The sequence below is a fragment of the Cuculus canorus genome, chromosome 5 (genome assembly GCF_017976375.1).
Source record: "Cuculus canorus isolate bCucCan1 chromosome 5, bCucCan1.pri, whole genome shotgun sequence".
NCBI lineage: Eukaryota > Metazoa > Chordata > Aves > Cuculiformes > Cuculidae > Cuculus > Cuculus canorus.
The window spans coordinates 8,862,586-8,885,357 of record NC_071405.1 but is presented as its reverse complement, the minus strand read 5'-3'; the positions used below and the strand labels follow the sequence as shown (position 1 = coordinate 8,885,357).

Here is a 22,772-nt window from a genome sequence, read left to right as displayed (position 1 = left end):
TCAAGGGGGCTGTTTAAGCTATTGAAATGCCATTAGAAAGTCGACTGATTTACAGTGTAATTCAATATGAAAGCACATCCCTTACTGAAGTGAATAAGACTCCCACCCTTTCTTTGCGAACTATTAAAGCTCCTTTGATGTTTTAGGCTTGATTGTAGCTATTGTGCTTTGCTAATACAATCAAGAAATCGGGGACATTTTGTGTAACCATGGAGAAAAAGACGAGCAGAAGAGTTACCAAGTGAAACACATTTCTGGCAGCTTTTGTACAGGATTCTGGATCAGGCATCACGGCTTCTTGCCTCCCAAATCTCAACCTATTTATGCATAGTTAATATATGTCAAACTAAGCTATGGACTTAATTTCTTCTGAAGACAGTGAGCAATCTTTGTTCTGATGGCTTCTTCTACTCCTGTGTTATTTGTGGGGTTGTGGAGTGAACCAGGCTGGAGTCCTGGATAAGTAACCTGGCATCATGTCCTGGAGGAGCTCACCAGGTGGTTGTTCCTCTCCCGAGACATGCCCCTCAGTTGTGCTGGTACAAGAAGCCCTGGCTAGTTGCAAGGGAAAGATTTGCTTTATAATTATAACAAAATAGCAAATGGATGTCTAAAACAAAGTGCATCCTGAAGCATCCAATTAATGTTGCTAAACCACTTAGGACAAGCCAGACAAAGGATTTAAATTTCTGCAACGCCAATGACTTTTTTTTATCTTTTGGTATCATGAGATGTTCTCATCGCTCAGGGAAGTCAATCGCTGAGGAACCCATCCTGCTTTGTTTTGAGAGCCAGCACTGCAAACAGCTAAGTTTTGCTGCCTTAGTGCGATGCCGTGCAAGACCAATGTTCCCTCACTAATTCAAGTGCTACTGATATTTAGTGCTAAAATCTCAGTGTCTGTGCTGGGCCGAAGGTGATGGAAAAAATTGCTTTTTCTCTGTCCCTGCGAGGCCTTGTGTGCCCTTGTTATGCTAGATGAGAGGCATCTGATTGATTACCAGATCTATTCTACAGGCCTGCCAGAGCAGTTTTATCGGCTGACAGCCCGCTCCCTGCTTTGCTCTTTCCTGGGGCTCCTCCAGTGGGGAGCACGTTGGAGGCAGAGGAGATGGTTTTGGCCACTGCTTTCCTTGTGGGACCTACTGCATCTCCAGAAAGCTTTGTGCTCCCAAGCCCACTGGTGATCTGTGTCCTGAGGGGAGGATGCAGCCCTCAAGACGGAGAGGTGCATCCACCGCAGACAAGGGATGCTGTGCCTTGCCTATATGCCATGTCTGAGCCCAGCCTGGGAAGGATGGCAGCCCTGGGCTGCACAGACACAGGGCATTTGGGACTTCAAGTCTGGGATAAGATTTCAGCTTGCTCTCTGGCCCTGTGTGTCGCTGGATGGGAATTTTTGTGCTTCATTATATGGTGTAGACCTGCCCTTTGGGTTGGCACAGTCTGCACTGGAGTAACTTCGTGCTGCCGCGACTGCAGTTACCCATGAGCTTTACCAATACCCAAAAATGTTGGCAGGGAGGGTTGGAGGGGGGTGTGAACATGTAGATGACATTACATAAAAGACTTCTTGGTATTCACCTGCCAAGTTTCGTAAGTATTGAGTTTCATGAGTGAGTTGGTTGTATTTGTATTGGTCATACGGTGGCAGCTCTCCAGACGCCTTCCAGGGGAGGTGTCCTTGCTGTTGAACAGCCAGGAGATGAAATACTGGTGCAGAAACAAAAGTTGCACAGCTTTGGTAGCTAAATTCAGTTTGTGAGATGGGAGATTGATTAAAAAAATAAAATAAATAATCTGCATGACAATGCTGTTCAGATCTTAATGGAATTTTCTTTTACATTTGGTTTTTTTTTTTTACTTTATATTGCAACACAGATATCTCTGTCAAAAGGAAGATAGGAGGAAAATATGTCCGTGTAAGGCATATTTCTTGATGTGTGGTTTGGTATAAGAGCATTACACGTCTGCTTTGCATTTTTAAAAAATAAATTGATAAAATCATTTGCAGTGTGGAATCACTTAGATCAGCAGCAACCTGTAACCTCTCAGATGGAGGCGAGTGAGAGAGAGGATGTGAGAAATAGGCTGCATTTCTGTGCTGTCCCAGGTCATTGCACCTAACAGTAAAAATTATATTGACAGGTAGTGTGAAAATGTGCATCTATGGGCTGAGGGGGGGTTTCAGATGGTAATGCCATATCTGAATACTGAGGTGGTTTTCCTGCTTTTGTCTCATGTGTTTAGTATCATCCATCCTCAGAGGCAGGATTTTGCCTTGTCAGCCGTCTCATTTCATCTGAAAAAGCAACTCACACCTTCCTATAGCACTTCTGGTTTCTGTTTTTCCTTTACTTGTTTCATACTTTTTTTCTTAGGTCTTTGTCATTAGTCTCCATTTTAGTGCAGTACTGTGTTTTATTTTTTTCTCTTGAGTAAATTTCGTTTTACTCTGTTGTGTAAGCAAGACAACACTTGTAAATTAAAGTTTTTGTGTACATCTCCTCTTGCTTCAGTATCTTAAACCTCCTGTGGTAGCAATGAGGTCTTCATTTGGGAACCCTTTCATGGCTTTTGGGTAGAAAACATCCAAAAGAAATATGGGAATATAGAAGGATAGATAATATCCATCTGTACAGCTGTTGTTCACAGCTTTATAGATGCTGTAGTAGGTTCAGGCAGGGACCAGTCGCAACTGTGCTGAGTGCAGTAGGTATGAGTCAGAGAGACATGCATGGTCAGGAAGGTCATTTAGGGTTGTGTCAGTCCACTGCAGCTGGCTGGCTCTATGGTCTGGATAGGAAAGAGAGTGACAGTTTTACTACGACAGTAAAAATCAGTATGGTATGTCTATACTTTAAATTGCTTTTATCTAGTGAAATAGTCACAACTAGCTACCGACTTTGGTAGCACTGGACTTGGCAAACTATGTGCAAGTTAGTCTGCAAAGTGATTTTCTCCACCTAGACTGGTCAGTGTGCTCATTTTGTACTAAATGTATTAAATTCTGGGATAAGTTCCTTCAGAATAAGGAAGGTCTTCTAGATCGAGAACAACTGGTGAAAGACTAGCCCATCCCATCTGACTTCCTACTTTGTACTGCATGTATTTTCCTTGGTAAAATGAGGCCATAGAGCTTGTCAACTTCTTGCTCAGGATAGAAGAAAAGGGGAAAAAATGTTCTAAGTGGTGAAACCTGGGGACTGATTTACTGAATGTTTTCTTCTATCTCGTATCCTTTAATTCTCTTTAAATGTAAATGCTTTAAGTCTGAAGAAGAGAGAGGGAAACCTTTAATGCAATGGGGCCCAATTCTTATCCTTCCCTCACATGTAAGCTTCAGCACACTCAATGAAAAGGTGCTCTCCATACCTCACTTCTTTCTGGCACCTATTTTTGATAACATTGATATGAAAGCAGTCTTCCTCTTTTCTTACTTGTTGTCAAATGTAATTCTGTAAAAAGTTTGCCTCTGTCTTCTGTGAGGTTTCAGCAGAATAGGAGCCAGGTGCTTGGCTCTGCTTTTGCTTGCCAGGTTTGCACTGGAGCATTCCCACTGGCATCAGTGGAGTTACGCTGCCAGCTTTGCACTGGTCTAATTGGGAGAAGAACTGGACACGTTTCTTTCCCTCTTGCGTGCAACAAGGGTTTATAATGATGGGTTGTGCATTATTGATTGAGCACAGTGAGTGCTCATGGAGCTCTGAGATAGAGGAAAGAATTGGCTTCCGTCTGTTGGGTTTTCTATCTAGGTCATTCACAGACTGAGGCATCTAACATTAATATATTCAATGAAAATTTATTCTGTGAGGCAAACGCTCCTGAGCCTGGAAGAAAATATAACCATGTGAGGATAGCGTTCCTGTGCTGTCTAAATCCATGGTGGGATTTCTTGTCAGCTACTCATCTGGAACCCACTATTCAGTACACAAGATACAGTGGTGTCAAATGTGTAATGTGATCTTCTAGCTCCTAAGAGGGCTTTGTGGAAGTACTGCTCTGCTATTGATAAGCAATTTGGAAGATGGAGCCCCGCAGCTAGCACTTTATTATCTGTTTACTTAATAACAGTCCAGTGTAGGAGCTTGGATACTCCCACAAGAATTGCCAACAAGACTGCCTTGTCAAGGGGTGGCAGCTTGTTGGAGATTGTTAGAGATAACTCTTTTTTAGATGTCTAAGCCTCTTGTTTTTGCAAGAGATGCATGATGTGGCAACTTACAGACCTACACTATGAAAAAAGTGTTGGTTTATTAAGTCTTCCTTAACGTAGTGGGACATAATTGTAGTGGTTTAGTAGCTACTGTACAAGTAACTATGCTGTTCTTGGCTTGGAGTGGAGCAAAACTGTGCAGAAACACACCTTTTCTAGAACAAGCCATCTTCCTCTCAAAAATTAGCCCCTATTATAACAACTCCATCAGCACTTAATGATAGTAATTCACTTCGACTACATTTCCAAATAATTAGCTCAAGTAACACTTAGCCTGTTTTACCAATAAAGATTATTGATGAAGTGTTTCCCCATCTTCTTGATTCAAGGAAGGATAGTGCTTCACTTTCTTTATCAAAATCTTGCAGAATGGTTTTTGGTTTGAGCCTAGGAGAGCACCAAGTTTCTTGTGCCCATGCCTAAGAAAGGGTCCATTTCTGAGCCACACTAGTGAGCGCAGCCGGTAGGCTCCTATCCTTTCCCTTTGAAGGACAAAAAGGTACTATGGAGACAAAAGAAACAGGCAGTGGTGTTACAGAAGCAGATATGGTTTCTCTTGCGTATTCCAGAACTGTACAGGCTGAGATCTCTAGTTCTACCTGAAGGACAGCAGGACCCCTGCATTCACTGTTAGAGTGCTGTCTCTGCAGGTCAGGACTCACTGTATCCAGTTTCTTAGGGCTTGTCATCATGTTGGAGTGACAGTGTTGGAATGGGGAGCAAACTCTTGGATTCTGGAGTATCTAATGGGCTCAGGAATAAAACATAAAAAATTCAGTCCTTGCTACGTAACTTCACAGAATAGTTTTCAGCCCGTAGTAGACAAAATACATTCATGCGCTAGTATGGATAAAACCCTTTTCATTTGGGTAAAAGCATACACAGCCATCCAGGCTAGGAATAGGTTTTGTGTTTAGTCATGATGAAGCATGTTTTTTGGCAGGCTTGTGACTTGTGAGCTCTAGCAGTTTGTGTAGGGTAGATCTATGAGGATACCTAGCAGGTTTTTGTCCTTCTCTGCCCCATGGGCAGTCTCTGTGCAGCAGGGGAGGTGGAGCACTTCCTGCTCATGTCTGTGCTTCTCACCTACCCCATTTCACAGCCAAGCTTGCTAAAGAAAACATGAGTCAAGGACAGAATGAGTTAATGCGGTGGTCTGTGAACTGTGGTTTTGGAGACGTGCGAAAGCAGCGTCCATTCTGCTGCCTTTGCAGAGGAGTGGTGACGGCCGGAAGAAAAATGGGGGAAGCGCTGGGGGTGGCTGGGGACAGTCAGCTCATTTTGGTCGAAGTTTGGTTCCAAGATGACTTTTCTCTTTGTCTTGCATCTGCTGAAGAGCTTGGTTAGTGATTTATCAGTTCATAATCAATGCTGTGCTCTTCCTGGCAGTTAACTACAACCACTGTTGGACACGTACAAAACCCAATTCTGGTGTTGCCTGAGCACCAGTGAAGGGATGTTTAAAGCCATGTCTTTTAGCTTGCCTTGGGAAAACAGCTGTTGCGTGCGGCTGCACATCTGCAGGAGCACAGCGTGTTGATGCTCGTAGTGTACAAATGCCCATCAACACGTGTTTTGAGGGACTGATGGGACACAATGCACACTCATTTCAGTTCTCGTTTACTGATGCATGTAACGAGGAGAAATCCCTTTGCTTGTGTTCCCTCTGGTTACTGATTTGTTGGGCAAAACTCTTAGAATTAAGAGCTTTTACACTCTAGAATTTTAGAAGAGTCTTCTAACGAAGAATTAAAGCTACATACAGAATTATCAGGTGGTTCATTTTCCAGCTTCACTGTTCTGATTTTTGTCAAGAATAAAATTGTAGGATCTGGGCAGTTTCCTTCGAAGATTAAAAATGATCATTCAAGTTGTCACATGTTTTGGCTCATGTGGATGCGGTCTCAGAAGGTTTCTGTTGTGTCCTTAAAAGTTTGTCATTTCCCTTTGTAATACAAAATGGCATATTTGTGATTAATAGGGGGTCAGTGGATTTATTTCTATATATAAATAAGCTTACTGCAAAGACACTTGCCTCAGCAATGCATATGCAGTAGTCATTGTTTTTAAGCAATGCCACTTCTTATTTTAGTAACATTTTGGAAGCGCCTGTTCCTGTTTTGAACAAGAACATTAGGTGAGAAAAGAGTAATAGCTGAGGCTTGCTGGTTTTAAACAACCTTTGCTACCCCCTTGCTTGGCTCCTGAAAGGTCATTCTGAAAGACTCTATCTGGCCTTGAAAAAACTCATCCACACTTTCTCAGTATATGTGGTTCATTGCTAGGTTGACTAAACAGTCTCCTTATGTTAATAGTCCTGGGCATATGAAAATATTTTCAGAGAAATGTGAGTTTGCTTTTTTCTCATAATTATTTCAGCTGTACAGAAATATTCCTTATCTGTGCCTGGTAGTTTTTTGACTGTCAACAATAAGAACAGGACCTTTTTTTTGTTCTTGTAACAATACATATACATTTTCAGCCAGTAAATGGGTAGTCACAAAGTTCTGTTCATCTATCGTATTTATTCTTACTCCATCTCCAGCAACATTAAGCAACTGTTTCCACAGGAATGGTGCTCTTTACAATAGACAGTGTTGTGGCTTGCTTCAAAACCACAGTCAGAACGTCGAGGTATTTGAAGAGTACCAGATCTTTCCATTTCTCACTACGAATTTTCCAGTGGGTCATTACTTGTTCAGACTTTCTATCTCAGTGTCTAAAACCACCGCAGTGCTTTATATTACTGCATGTGATAATGTCCCAGAAGCCTTTCAAGGGCATCTGGGCTGCAGGAGGAATCTTTTAGATTCATATAAAGCCGATACTCTTGCAGGGACGGCAAGGATCTAGATAGTCAGCAGCTGCAATTCAGCTAGTTTAAGATCTAACTTACCACTTCTGTAATCTTCTCTAGGCTCATAAATAGTAGGAGTTGAACAGCATTAGGTGTTTTATTCCCTATCTTAGGGCATTGCAGTGTAATGATTTGCTTCACTAGATGTATGGCAGTTATTAGAGGGACTGTATCTCTTTCATTTTCTTCCCCAAAGTCATTACTAGGCGTCCTGATCGTACAAAGGAGAGGAACTGTTTGGCTGGCTTCTCGGCTTTATATTACAGGGCTCGGTAAGCCTTGAAGAAGGGAAGTTATTTGATTTTATTTTGAAAGAAGATAAATGTTGTCCAAGGGATTTCTGTTCTCAGCTGGTGAAAGCTCTCTGTTTAAGGTTATAAGACTAAAATTGATGTGTCTTTTCCTGGAGTGAATAGAATTTTGCTTTGGGAATAAAGGTAGTGTTTCCCCCCCTCAGCAAGGACTGTTTGTCAGCGGGAAGAGAAGCATAAGGTCCACATTAGCAGTGCCACCCAGGTGGGGAAGTACTTCTCTCTAGAAGGGAATTTATACTTTTAAACATATTAGCTAGTGGGCTGGAGTTAAAAGCATGTGTGTTTGTAATATAAAGCACATGCAGCGCTGGCTGTGGCATAGATAAAGTGCCAAGCCTTCCATTCACTAAATATTTACCAAGGAGGGAACATGAGAGCAGTTGTCCTAAACGTGATGGCCTTACAACAGAGCCTGTCCTGCTCTTGGCTTGCCTAGGGTTGCCCTGTGCTTGGCCTTGCAGTGATCCCCGGCAAAAGCTATGTTCGAAGAGAACATTTTGTGCAACTTTGTAAGTGATGCCGAGCTTCGGATGGGAAATGTGGTCAGCATCAGATTATGTTCCTGATTGACATGTGGGCAAAACACTCCAACCATGTTCTGACCTTTTTGTCAGCAGACCATTCCTCTCTTGATTTTCTTCTTTAATCCAAGGTACATCTTGGTCATGTTGGTTGAGAAGTGCTTCTTCGTCTGAAACCATGCTTTGGAAATGGAAAAAGAAATATTGAAAAAGGGAAATACGTGACAATGTGTTGTTGGTAGATGAGCTGTCTGTCAGCTTGCAGTTGCATGCAAACCCCAGAAGTGCCTCCTTCTCCAGATGTATCAGCTGAACAGCATCTCCCAGTGACACAGCACCTTATCACCCATCCAGTGGCCTGGAGAAGGCTGGAGGCTGATGCTTTTCAGCTCCTTCCTGTCTCAACTCAATTGCTGAAGTCAGCTGTGATTATACGGTCACAAGTCAGTGGTGAGATCATCTCTCCCGTCAGGTGGATGAGGAAAACTGTAATCACAGGCTTGATGGGACTAAAAATTGTCTAGTCTCTGACAGACTGTTTCTTATTGCAGTGAGTGGCTTCAGGCTTTTGGGGCTTCTTGTTTTAATTTTTTTTTAACTTCCTAGTCATTTCTATACAAATATACAACTATTGTCGTTTAACTCCACTGGGCAACTAAGCACCACACAGCTACTTGCTCACCTCCCACCCCCCTGCAGGATATGGGGAAGAGAATTGGAAGGGTAAAAATGAGAAAACTCATGAGTTGAGATAAGAACAATTTAGTAACCGAAAAAAAATAATAATAAACTGGAATGAAAAGGAAAATAATAAAGAGAGAGCAATAGAGCCCAAGAAAGACAAGTGAAGCAAATAAAAACAATTGTTCATCACGAACCAATGGATGCCCAGCTGATCCTCAAGCAGCAACCTCCCCCACCAGCCAACCTTCCCTTAGCTTTATATGCTGAGCACAACATCATATGGTGTGGAATATCCGTTTGGTCAGGTGGAGTCAGCTGTCCCAGCCGTGTGTCCTCCCAACTTCTTGCGTTCTTCCCCCATCTTGCTCGCTGATGAGGTGGGGTGAGGAGCAGAAAAGGCCTTGACACTGTGTAAGCGGTGCTCAGCAATAACTAAAACATCCCTGTGTTATCAACACTGTCTCCAGCACAAATCCAAAACACAGCCCCATACCAGCTACTATGAAGAAAGTTAATTCTACCCCAGCCAAAACCAGCACAACCCACGCAGTCTTTCACTACAAAGAACATCTATGCGCCCCTTTTTATAACAGCTATTTTGCAGAAATTTTTATTGTATTTTGCCCCCTCCCCCAGAAAAACCAACCCACAAACCAGAAAACAAACCTACAAACAAAACCCACTGTACAAAAAGGATATGATCTAACTTGGCAAAGCAAGTGTTGGCAATGGCATGTCCTTTCTGGGTGTTGTCAGCTGCGTACTGGATCCCAACCTACATTCTTTTTGCTATGTAAAGACTTGACTGTGACTCCCAGTGCTGGACCTTGTGGGATTAGAGCACAGACATGAACAGTAACATCTGGACACCAGGAGCAAGCATCATACCTTCAGGAATGCTGAGGGATTGCATGCCTTGGCACTCCTTTTTTTTCTTTTGTACCTTTAGAAACATCTAATTGGCTGTGTGGCCAGCAACTGCTACTGCTTTTACATGATGTTCTCGGATGTGTGTACCAGGGATATTAAACGATCTCATAATCTCATCGAAGCAAATGGGAGAGGGGTTAATGTGCAGGCTAAAGTACTTTTAACCTTCCTCTCCACCTTTCCCTGTGCCCCAAGCAGATTCTCTCTTGTGAGACACCACCTGTATTTGATAGTTTATGTTTCAACCTTCCATCTCAAATCACTCAACAGACTGTCTTGCAACATGGAGTATGAGAGGAGATGTGGTGGATTAATACTGGCTGGATATAAATGTTAGTCCTTAGTAGTTTCACTGTTAAGAAACAGCCAGGTTAGGAAGTGAGAGGAAGAAGAAAGAAGTGGCTGTGATTAATTCAAGATCTGGAAAGAATTGTCAGAGCATAGGTACTTAGACTTGTCTGTGGTGTTACAGCCCATGCCAGGTTTCCAAAGTTGCTGGAATTAATACCTCCTTTTTGTATCCTCACTGAGGATGTTATGCAGTCAAGACTTTGAATCATGGAATAGTTCGGGTTGGAAGGGACCTTAAAGATCATCCAGTTCCAACCCCCCTGCCATGGGCAGGGACACCTCCCCCTAGCTCAGGCTGCCCAAGGCCCCATCCAACCTGGCCTTGAACACCTCCAGGGATGGGGCAGCCACAACTTCCCTGGGCAACCTGTGCCAGTGTCTCACCACTCTCATCATGAAGAAATTCTTCCTTATCTCTAGTCTAAGTGGGGATATCCATGACGAGAGCTGTACTTCTGAAGACTGGCATGCCACTGAGACGTGTCATTTGAAATTACTTTTCATCTGAAATATTGCTGATAGCTTGATTTTGAGCATAAATTAATTCATTGTGATACTGATGGGGGGTAGTGGTGGTGGTGTGTGCCCCACTCCCCTGCACTGAGTGCAAGGCTTTGTAGTCACTGCAAAGAATGATGGGTTCTAGTGCTGTGGAGCAATTGACTCTTCTTGAATCTTGACCACTGTGCAGTCCAGGCATGCACGGCTTTCATGGGTGGTGCAGAGTCTTCCTTGATGCGCTTTTCCAAGGCAATGTGTCTGCAGTGTGCTAGGCTGGGCTTTTGAGGAACACAAGCACTGTTTCGAACTCTGCTCCTGCCATCTCCATGAGTTGCTTTCCTTGTCTATAAACATGATGGTGGAAGTTTTCCTCAGCACACCAAGGAGATTTGTGGTCTTTGATTGAAAAGGTGCAGGTGTGTGTGGTATTGTATACGCAGCTCCTTTAATACATCACGTTGCCTTTAGGAGAAATACAGCAATACCGCTGTAGGAATGTGATATCAGGTTTGAAACAAAGGGATGACAGCCTGTGGGAAACTCCCCTGGCTGAAAGCAAGCACTGGGGGCCTGCCTGGCATGGAGGTTCTCTTAGCCCTACCATCCACATTTTGGGGTACCTGCTATCCCTAGACTAGTGTTCTGGAAGTCCAGCTGAGATAGGTGAGCAGTGATCAGGATAGATAGCTGTTGGCCACTTGCACAGCACACGAAACGTTTGCCAACACAACAGGTAGCATTGGATATTGCAAGGCCCTCTGCTAAGCACAGATGTTTTAGATGCTCAGTGTTGAAGGGAAGAGGAGGGTAGGTGCCTGCAAACAGAGCCCTTTGCAGAGTTTTTGGTTTGCATTTGAATCTTGGTATCGCGGAACCCCACCTTCCTGCCATCAAGCTGGAGGCATCAAGCTGCTTATCTCATCTCACTCCAGGATCCTGTTTTTATTTTACAGCACTCATGAGTAATGATCAAGCACCATAAATAGCTGGACTTTTCCAGCAGATTGCCTTTTGCTATACCACCACAACTTAACTTTTTAACTGTTATTAAAGATACAGATCTTGGCTCTTTGGATGTGAGTCTCTATCAGAAATGGTTGGAGTAGCAGAGTGACCTTTGCCCTTTCTACCTGCAACACTGAGAAATTTGATGGATTATATCTGGAGAGCTAATGGATTTTAATGGTTCATAATGTCATTAGCTGCGTCCTGGTTTTCAAAAGAAGAAAGAGCTATTGAACAAAAATGGAAAAGCAGCAGTACACCAAATGAATTATATGTAGTAGGAAGATATTTTAGAAATAATGACACACCTAACAGAGACTTGAATGAGAAGAATTTTGCAGAACTTTAAGGTTATGTAATAAAACCTATGAATAACAAGAAAATATTATGTTGGAGAGCAGCACAGGTATGTAAATGAGCAAGGTGCCAGGAAGACAATTGCTAAGGAGCTCTTAGCAGGGTATTGCAGCTGGTTTAGTGCTCCACAATTCCTTGGGCTGGATCCATGAACAAGGCCAGGTTGGATGAGGCTTTGAGCAACGTGATCCAGCAGGACATGTCCCTGCCTATGGCATGGGGGTTGGAACTGGGCAGTCTTTAAGGTCCCTTCCTACCTAACCGTTCTATGATTCTATGATATTGAAGGCCCTGTCTGACATTGTCTGACCCAGTGGATTTCCCCTAAGCTACACAGTGCTTTCTTGCTGTAGCTGTGTGGTGGCAGTCCTTGGGTGACCAACAAGAGTGCCTTGAACAGAGAACCTCAGACTGTGATGCAGACTTTGCTGCTTAATGTAAAGTCGTGAATGATTCATAAGCCTGTCTAGATTTGTTAATAAGGTTAATTAAAACTGCAGGTGAATGCCGTGCCTTGGAAGACTTCTCAAGACCGAGAGCCTCATTATAGCTTCTCTGTCCAATCTTTTTGTTTATCCTTCTGTATTTCTATCTGGTGCCTGTCCTGCTTCTCTCTGGTCAAAACCCAGGTCTCTGGTGTGTGCTGGCTGGTGTATGGGCTACTTGGGCTCAGTCCCTCATGAACATTCACCTGCCCTTCCCTTGTTGACGGATGCTGCATCAGTGATAAGCTCAGCTATGTCAGTGTTTTACTTTGAGGAAACTCCTCTCACCAGCTCATTGCTTTGGCCCCTGGAGTGTTTCCAAACGGGAAGTGCCACCAACATGCCTGCTTGGCACCCATCAGTGATTTATTTCTTTATTACTGTAAATAGCAAAACTGGTGCAACTTCCTGGTTTTTCTGCCAAGTGTTATTGATATAATATATATGACAGAAAATATGTTTGTTTATAGCTTATAAAATGGCATTTCTTGCATTGTGTATGTGGTGAGGGAGCTAAAACGTGAGCTGTCAGCATCACCCCTTCGCAATTTATGTGTCTGGAGCGTAAAGTTTAAGTGGTGTCTCAGTGTCTCTATAGCTGTTGAAAGAGTTTTGTTTTGTTGCTAATAACTGATTGTTGAGGTTGATTGACCTGTTGCTATTGTTGATTGAGTAGAAATAGAAGATTCATTTGTTTGTTTGTCAGAGGTCCTAAGTCCTCTCAAGAGCAGAGTGCCTGTCCCACTTTCAGTCGGCTTTGTCTGCAGTTGCATATATAGGGGTTTGCAGGCAGATTTCCATGCATTGCATATGCAAAGCTAATACTCTGATACCAGCTACCAAATGTGGGCATGGGTGTACTTGCTGTGATCAGGGGTTCAAATAACGCAAAATGAAGCCCTGCGTTTGCCACCCTTTAATTTAGTGGTCCTGCATTGATGTTAGTACTTGACTGTTAGGAAATTAAAGTGATCTGTGTTTTACCCACCTCCATCGCTTTTAAAGAAAGGAAAAACTTTAAAAAACGTAATCTGGTGATGGACTGGAGATGGTGGTTTGGTGTTACAAGGAAGATCTAGGTTTAGTAATTTGTGTACAGCAGAGCTAGAGCTGCTTGCATGTGCATGTGGTAGGGAAAGGCAGAATGCGTCCTGCCCACGCAATTTTGGTTTCATGTGGGCTGTCGTGGTCCAAGCTGTGGGAAGGAGCTGTGGGAGGTGGCACAGGGGTGTCGAGAGGCCCCCTGGGCGGTGGTATCCTGTGTTTTGCAGTCAGCTCGGTTGCAGTGCTGTTTGGGGGGCACAGAGCAAGCTTTGTGCTCTGCCTGACATCTCCCCTGGCCGCTGTGTACAGTCACTAGAACACACAAGGTCCTATTGGTCATCCAGATGAGAAAGTGGAGCAGAGTCGCTTGCCACTTGATGTGTCCTGGGCATGAGGTTGGTTCAGAGCAGGCTTTCTGCCGCCTGGCTCCTCTCTGTTTGCTAAGGCTTTCACCAAAAGGGGAAACGTTGGCCTGCCAGGGTTCTGAGTCTGGGAGTGCTGCTCCACCAGCTGACCCGTCTCACCCAGAAGCTCTCCAGCAGTGGTGGCTTGCTGCAGGAGCCGTGTAGGACAGGAAACTGCATGCTGCAGTGTGGCTGTGCCCCCACGATGGCTGAGCCGCCTGTGGTAAGCTCAGGCTCTGCTTACTGCTTTGAGAGCTGCTGGCAGTGGCGTGAGACTACCATCCTGCCCTGACCCACAAGCCTTGCTGGAGAGGGCTGACAACAAACCACCCCATGAATTGGGAGAGGAAGGCTCCTAGATGGGAGTTTCAGCACCTGCTTTGCTATTTGGAGGCAGATGGGCAGAGCTGTCCCACATTTGGCATGTTCCATGCCCTTGGAAATGAGAACCTCACTGCTAGGATCTGATCGTCTTGCATGTTTTCGTCTCAGCCCATTTACCATTTCTGGCTCTGTGCTTTCCTTGAGGTTGTGGGTGAAAGCACTCCAGTGTGTGCATGTAACTGTTAGACTTCCTCTGGCTCCCATTTGATTTTAGGTTTGACATAACTTTCTGAAGGAACAGGTTCTTGCTTCACGATGGTGCTGTTGGAGTTGATGCCTGGTCCTCGAAACACTTCAGTACTGTGGGGCTGATAAACAAAACAGTTGGATTCCTTCCCCTTGCGACATAATTCAGGAAAAAGAGATTATAAATCCCTCCAGAGAGTCTTTTAAAAATATAGGGAGAACAAAATTTTAATATTCCCAGAACCAGTTGTGTGTCTGTCTCTCTCTTTTTAACTTTATAACACTACAATTTTTTTCGCATATACTAAAGAGCAGCCACCAGCAACTATTGCATGTAAATCATTCATTGTTTTAGAGGTGGTATTTCTCAAAAGCAATATAAGTTGGTGTAACTCCAGTAAGAGCAGGTTATGGCTCATGCTTTTGAAAATTTTATTTATTTGAAGATTTGAAACCTTTTTATCTATATTTTATTTCTAGCCCTTCAAGCAGATTTTCTTGGCAGGAATTTCCACCGGATAGTTCAATCTTGTTGCAGCCCTTGCTCTTCCTACCTGAGCAAATCTCTTGTTTCATCTCATGTTGGATGAAACCAGACTAAAATTGATTAAAGAGTCCAGGATTGGCTAAGAGTCGTTAGTTATGCATGATTGTTCATGGCTGGTGCACAGCTTATAATTATGCAGCTTGACTGAATACAAAAGTAATATTTTAAACAGCTGTCCTGGAACAAAAAATTAGAATGACAATATTACAGTAATAGCTGGAATAACTGGTTATAGGAGTTAAGAGAGAGACTGACTTTCCACCCATTTGTGGGTTTACCTCTAGAGTGTTAAACATATGGCAGTAAGAGTTGTTGGGAAGGTTTCTCTTTCCCTCTGGAACTCTGACAGTTCCTGTCACTTGCAGGAGGCAGAAGTTTTGAGCCTTTGTCCCCTACCAGGGGATGGCCAGGCTGACCCTGAAGGGACAAGGTATCACCTATAGGTCTAATCACGTGTCTACTGCACATGGAGTCAGTGAGCTGCAACGGCTGGGATGCTCTGTGAATTCAACCCTGTGTGTGGACCTACCATTTGCTGGTGGGATCGGCAGCCTTTCCACAACGCTCAGTCACCCCAAGGTCACTCTTTGTTTTGAGACCTGGCATCAAAATCAAATCCTGGTAGGAGCAGGGAGATGCTGCTGTTTGGCACATTCAAATTTTAGGTGGGACAAGAGCTGTGGTCGCTGCTCTTCACTCCTAGGGCCTCCCCTGCATGGAGCTTGTCACAGGTTGTTGAGAAACTGTCCACATTTGCCCACTGGCATCTGGGGCGGAAATTACTGCCCTAAGCGCTTTCCAGGCTTTGCAGGAATGAGAAGATACCTGGCACTTCATTATTTTTTTTAGGCACGCTGATTTGGATCTTAAAAATCACATGCTCTGCCTTTGTAGGAAAGATACTTTAATCTGTTGGTCAGGAAATGCAAAAACTACTTCGTACTAGGGAGCCCTATGGATTTTTCTAAGATGCTTGACTTGATAGACAGGTGTCGATCAGGCTCAAAACATTCAGGAGGGACTGATTAATCCAGACGCCATATATTTGGCTGAGAAAATTGCTACTTGACCTGTCCAACAAAGGCATGCTCAGGTGGAGGTGCCACCTTATTGAAATACAGAAAGAGCTGACATTCCATAAGCATGATTTGTTAGGAGCTTAAACAAGAAAAATTAAAAGAAATAACTAGAGGCATGTGAAAAAACAGCTTTAAACCAACATAGACTTTCAGCTCTTTCGACTGAACAGAGCCTTGGGATTTGCCTCTACAAATGAATGATTATATATGCAGTTCTGTTAATTAAATTTAAAAATTGTGTAGGAAGTCAAAAGCTATAGCTACTTGTTTAATTAAGCTAATTAAGTCCCCAGGTAGCTTTTATGTTTGCTTTCTTCACTGCAAGTGTCTGTCTTGTTCTGGTTTTGAAGCCACGTCAGCATTGACATGGCTTAGAAAAAGGTTGTACTTCTAGGATGCTTACTAATTGTGCCTGTGGGGAAGAAAGGATGGAGCAGCGATGGGAGAAAAGATGTTCCGGGCTCCAGGTTAAATGGAGTCGTCTCTTGTGTCTGATCCAAAGACAATAAAGATTCCCACTTATTTCAGTATACTTCCTATCAGGCTTCCCAGACTGGATTGTCTGTTGTGGAGAAGCAGTTGTGGGGGGATGGGACAGAATCTCAGAATCTTCTAAACATGTTTGCAAGAATCAATGCTCATGCCAGATGCAGTGTTGAAGGTGTATCTTCATCCTGGAGGTCCACTTTGTCTCTATTTGGAGAGCGACTCACAGGCAGGCAGCCACTCTTTGCATCCGCCTCTTCCCATCCTCGGTGAGTTTTTCAGAGAGGCATGCCGGGCTCTCAGAGGCTGACTGACTTTACCTGCTCTTCGGGTTCAGTGGATGCTTCAGCTGGGTGTTGATATGTTGCCTGAGAGATTACCCTCCTTCTGAATTTGTTTTCCTAACCTCTTCCATTGATGAATCACGCGCTACCAGTTTTTATTACATGTGTGAAGGCATATGATTAAGAAGCTCAGTTTTGGTCTCCCTGCATCTGTTCCCTCCTTCGCTCCCAAACTAGCTCTTTTTGTAATGCAGAGAAGGGGAGTTAATAACACCTGCCTAGTTGTTGGGAAGAGTGTTAGTACAGCCCTTTTCTGAAGAAGGTGTATGAGATGGTTGACTGGGGCCCCTCCTTGTGGGAAACCGATCCCTTGCAGCTCCCTTTGAAGTCACGCGGTGCTGCGCGATCTCAGCAAGTTCAGGCATGGGGCACTATGTGCGTGGTTTCGAATTAGGAGTGAAGTCCTCCTCGGTCTTGTGTGCAGCCTCGCTGCCAAAGTGTTGTGTTTCACAATGGAAGCGTAATGAAACCACAGCTGAACTCATCAGCCCTTACCTGATCATTTCCAGCTCTCTTGCCAAAATCCTCCAGTGCTTGTTTTCTCTTGGGTACGGCTGTGAAGTTCAAGAGAAGTTAAAGTGTATGCTTAGCTCTGGGCCAAAATCATGTGATGTTCTTATGGGGGTTCCTGAGCTCCAGCAGTTGATTATATTCACCTTATGTACTACAGGGGAACATGCTATTTTCCATTTCCTTGAACTAGAAAAGAGCAACTACTGATGGCTTTACTACAACTATAAGCATACTTCCCTCTCCCAGTTAGCTGAAATTTGGCAAAGTTACCTCTAAACCAGCCAGAAAGTCCACGTTTTTCCCTCTGGGTTGTTCTCTAGGGGGGCCTGGGCTGAGGGTGATTACAGTTTACAGCTCTGCATGCCAATGGTGTGATGCTGCGCCGCGCGGGCTGTTCGTTGCGCTGCACACTACCAGTTTAGTTCGATTTATTTGGAGATCAGTGTACCTCATAGTGTTCACAATATCATGCATACACGAGGATTCAGACTTTTCCTTTGCTTCTGCCAATACAGCAGGACTTTGCCATTGCAGTGTATCTCCTGTTCTGGTACTAAACCTTCCAGGCAGTATTTTGCTATTACTTAAAAGAAGTTATCCTGTACCTAATAGATATTGGCATTAGGAAACTTTTCTCTGTAGAAGCACACTCTTTTAATATCACTTATTGCTCTTTGAATATTTTTGTCAAATATATGCAGATGAGTACATTCCAGTATTGCTTATCTGCTATATTAAGCTGTAGGATTCCTCTTTGGCATCATTTGTGCTGTCTTCAGGCTGTTGAGTTTCTCTAAGCTTCTCCTGCTTTCTTTGTGAATAAAGATCAGCATTAGCTGCTCCTCTGACCCAAATTGATTGCATGATCCACTTTGGACTTCAGTAATTAATCAAGAATAACTTGGTGGCTCCTGCTTCTCTGTATGTATATAGTTTTTGCCTTTAAGCAGCTACAGTTAATCATAGAAACATAGAATAGTTTGGGTTGGAAGGGACCTTAAAGATCACCCAGTTCCAACCTTGCTGTCATAAGCAGGGACACCTTCTACTGGATCAGGTTGCTCAAAGTCTTATCCAACCTGGCCTTGAACACCTCCAGGGATTGGGCAGCCATAGCTTCTCTGGGAAACCTGTACCAGTGCCTCACCACCCTCACTGTAAAGTTTTCTTCCTAATATCTAATGTAAATCTGCTCTCTTGCAGCTTAAAATGGGAAGCTGAATGCTGGGAAGAACCATGAAGCAAAACTTGGTCCTTGTGTTACACCCACGCTGCTGTTGTGAAGCTGGATCCTGAGGGTGTTCACTGATGCTGGGAGGAACTGCCATTGCCGGAGCCTTGCCGGCGCGCAGTCAAGGCTCGGGCTGCCAGCCAGCCGTCGCTAGATAGAGTTATCCCTTCCGTGGCTGGAGGGCCAGTCCTTTGGCAGCTGCTTCCTTTTGAAGTGCTCAAACCTTATTAAATAGCAGAGCATAGTGAGAAGTACTCTCAATCTGTGAAAGGTGCTAGCGATAGAAACTGTTTAGTGACCAAAGAGGTTGAACGAAGGCTTTTATTAGAACTTCCTCCTTTTGGGGGAGAAGTGGGGCACCACACTCTTCATTTATGGGTATCTGGTTTCAGATTATTACAGGCATATTTCTGTGTGCCCAAATGTTGCAGGTTCTTGCTGGGTCAGTAAAGCTGTCTTGCTGTGTATACTCTTTCTGTAGCTGCAATCCAAAGCGTGAGGGCAGTAATGAAGGTGTAAACCGGGGAAGGAACTTGGGGAACCATGCTCCAAGGGTGGCTGAGGCTAGCCCTGGTGTCTGGACGTAGCACCCTGCTTGCTGTGCATGCCAGCTCGGCACGTGAGCATCTCTCTGGCTGCATGGGCATCATGGGTTGTGGTCCAGCAAGCGTGCGGAGCTCACAGGTGTTAACTGCCAGCAGCATGAGTTCCCACTGTGTTGTGTAGCTGTGGGACATGGGTTCCATGCATTGGCAAAAGGAAGCACATCCTGCCAGGTGGAGTTGCTGTCTGGGAGCTGTTCCATTGTCTGATCTTGGGCAGGCTCTTGAGAAGGTGGATCTGCAGTCAAACATTTTCCTTTCTGTTTTCTATATCAGAGATTATTTTCTGCCTCAGACACTTTCCACATATCTGGCAGTTGATCTCGGATTTTGTGTTAGGTGCTATTTAACTGGTCAAATTTCATCTTTAAAGGAGAGCACGGCAGGTCCAAAAGCCAGACTTTTATCAATGGTTTATTAAGTTTAATTATTTAATTTAATTATATCTTATCTTTTGTTGTTGCTCTTGCTATCAATTCAAGACCGAAGAGACTATTAAGACTGATTTAATCTTGTGTGTAAGACAAGATTGCACCATTGGTCCTGCATCCAGTGGGATGCTGGTGTGCCAAAGATGTTCTGCTTCTACAGCTCCCGGGACTTCAGTCTTCATTGGAGCCTTTAAGTTATAATTTCATTAGATCATGCTAGCGTGTGCTGTGAAAAGATCTTGCGTGTAGCAAGATCCTTTATATTGAGATTTGTGGTATAACGTGAGCACTACAAGTTGGTTGGTGAAGGGTCTTTACTAGTCTTTAACTTGGAGTCTGGAGGGGAGAGAGATTGTTTTATAATGCTCATAAATCTTCTACTACTTTCAAAATTATATTGTTTCTGTTTTGTGAGGCTATGCTACCCTGAGCAGGGGAATCCCATTTGCATGGATTAACTTTTAAAAAGCAACATTTCTTTGTAACAGCCTGATTCCAACTTCAGGGATGCTTAGCTGTGATTTTTGCTAAAAGCTAGCTGGTGAACAAAAAAACAAAGCAAGACTTTAATTAAATATGTAACTAAAAATGAAAAAGCTGCTAACAAAGAAGTACAGACCTTCTTTCAAAGACAGGTTGACTGACACTGATTGAATCTCTGATCCCTAAAATTATATTCTGTATCTCTGCCTAATTTAGATTAAATGACAGGTCCTTAGGTAATAGCACTAACAATTTTCTGTGGTTTAAGGCTAAAAGGTGATTTATGTAAGAAAGTAGGATTTACCCCAGTGCTGATGGTATTTTGAGAGACCGACAATTTCATTGTGATAAGAAATAATAGGGATAATATATGCATGTAATTCACCAAACAGATACACATGGATCTTTTCAGAGAGTTGTGGGTGTTTAATGTTATTTCTCTATTTTTTTTTTTTTGGCCTTGAATCTTTCATTTCCTCTAGCAAGGTTGAGAAGATTATTCAACATTCAGGGTTCCATAAAAAATAAGGAACTTGATTCTTTTTCCTGGAAGTGCTGAACAATTTGAGCCATGGATGTGCATGTGAGGGTATGCATGTGAACATCTATCAAGTATTATCAAGAAGTTGTGGCTGCCCTATCCCTGGAAGTGTTCAAGGCCAGGCTGGATGAGGCTTTGAGCAACCTGGTCCAGTGGGATGTCCTGGTCCATGCCAGGGGAGTTGGAGCTGGATGGGCTTTAAGGTCCTTTCCAACTCAAACCATTGTATGATTTATCATGTAAAACTCTGCCTTGAACATCAATCTCCTAATGCTTCCTTTACTTTTTCAGGTGGATTTGGAACCAGAAGGCAAAGTGTTTGTTGTCATAACTCTTACAGGCAGCTTCACAGAAGGTAAGGGAATTTTTTGGGCTTGTTTCCATTAAGAGCTGGACTTTGGTGTGTATTCTTGTCATCATTTAGCAAGCAGTACATAAGTGAATGACATTCATCACACAGGCCATGTGCTGTTGTGGACCAGAGATTTCTTCAGTGACAGGGGAAGTCTGGAAGGGGCTATTGGTAATAGCTCACACTTTGTGTGCCCTCTGCTTTGCTGTTACTCTGATCTTGGACCCAGGGAGCTGATGCCTGCTTGATCTAGTTTATTTATCTGAAACTGTCCTTCTAATGGATTTTTCTTTTTGTCACTCATGCTTTTCACCTGGGTACCTCTCGAAGGACAAGCTGAGGAGCATGTAGAGCATGTTTAAAATAGAATGTGTTTACAACATCTGGCTGATTTTTATGCCTTAATGATTCCCATCTACTTCACGTGCATTTCAGTTTCCCAAGTTCACATTGCACAGGAAACTTAGATGCTTTTAGTGTGACAGCTGCTCTGAAAAAGTATCTGGACAGATTTTTTCTCTGTAACTGCATTTTATAGTGTGATGCTTTTAATTTTCCTGTTGCGTATTGTGATACTGGCTATGAACATGGATATGAGCTGCTGGAGGAACCCAGGAAATCTGTTGTGGGCGTTAGGAAAAGGTTTTCTTCAGATCTACACCGTGGTTCTCACATATTTTAGCAGGGGCCACCAATTGGTTGGGGGTGTTTTCTGTATAGAAGCCAAGATTCTAGGTAGGACCTACATTGATCCCTGTTACCTACAGCCTAGGGGAGCTGGATTTTATAATGCTTTCTCTTGTTCTGCCTGATAAAATGATTGCTCGGCGTGAAGGCTGTGCTGAGGGCTACAGCACAGACAGATCATCCTGCTGGGCTCAGTCTTGGATGAGGGGTGGACACAAGTTGGAGGGGTTTCAGGGACTACGGGGAGCTCTACTCTCCTGCCTAGCAGTTCCCCTAGCTCCCATCTTGTGCTAGGTGACCAGGTCTGTCAATGCTTCTGCCTTTTGTTTTCAAATGCACGTTTGAATGGAAGCTTGTCCTTTAATTGGAGGCTTTTGGAGATCTCTCTCGCTCCTTCTGAGCCAGCAGTCTGATGTGTGCTTAGGCCCTGGGCAGCTGCTTGATGGGGAGCTGCTGTGTCAGAGGAGCTGGTGAAGCTTCTGGTTTGCTTTGGGTGATTTTTATCCCGGGAGTGGTCTGCTCTTGGCAGGGTAATGGTGGCCATGCACAGTGTTTGTGCCCACTCTAGTCTGTAATCATATGAGCCACACCTCAGGGCCCAGGAAGGGTTTGCTGGGAGATGATGTCCTCCTCCTCTGCAGTACCCCCAGGGAGATGGAGAAGACGAGGAGTATCACTGTCTGACACTGCAGCAGGGCAAAGAGGACCAGAATTCGCTTTTCCTATGAAGTTCTCTCTCCATGCAAAGCTGGACAGGCCACATAGCATCACTACAACTTTCAGTGCTTTATCTGTCCAGTAGGAGCACATGCTTTTCTCTGCCCAGATGTCAGCTCTGGGGTCTGGGATCTCACATTTATCCATGTGTAAAATGATAACAGATCATTTACCCTTTGCCCTCTGGGGACATGCTCCCTGTAACTCTGCTAGGACATGAAGACGTGAAGATCACTTTTTCAAGTTAATTTGGAAAAAGATTTCTGTTCATAACCAGGGAACTGAGAGAGTGCAAAGGTGTGTGAGGGAGATATGGAGGACTTTTTGCAGGTCCAGAGGTGGTGCCTGTTAGGCAGCAATAGGGGTGAAAAGGACATTAGAAATTGGCTTTAATTGCTTATGATACAGCTGATAATGGAGAGAGTTGAATTGAGGTCAGGAAATGAGAAGGCTTTTACTGACTATCATGCCAGTTTCCACGTGCATGCATTGGCGATTTAAAGCAGAGCTGAGCAGGGAT

General features: G+C 43.8%; 1 protein-coding gene across 1 annotated transcript in view; it reads left to right on the top strand.

Annotated features, from left to right (window-relative positions):
- Positions 1–22,772, top strand: part of PRKCH (protein kinase C eta) — a 130,535-nt gene that overhangs the window by 7,780 nt on the left and 99,983 nt on the right. Inside the window, exon 2 of the mRNA XM_009564404.2 lies at positions 20,788–20,851. Coding sequence (XP_009562699.2) covers positions 20,788–20,851 — 64 coding nt within the window. The remainder of the gene's footprint in view (positions 1–20,787; positions 20,852–22,772) is intronic.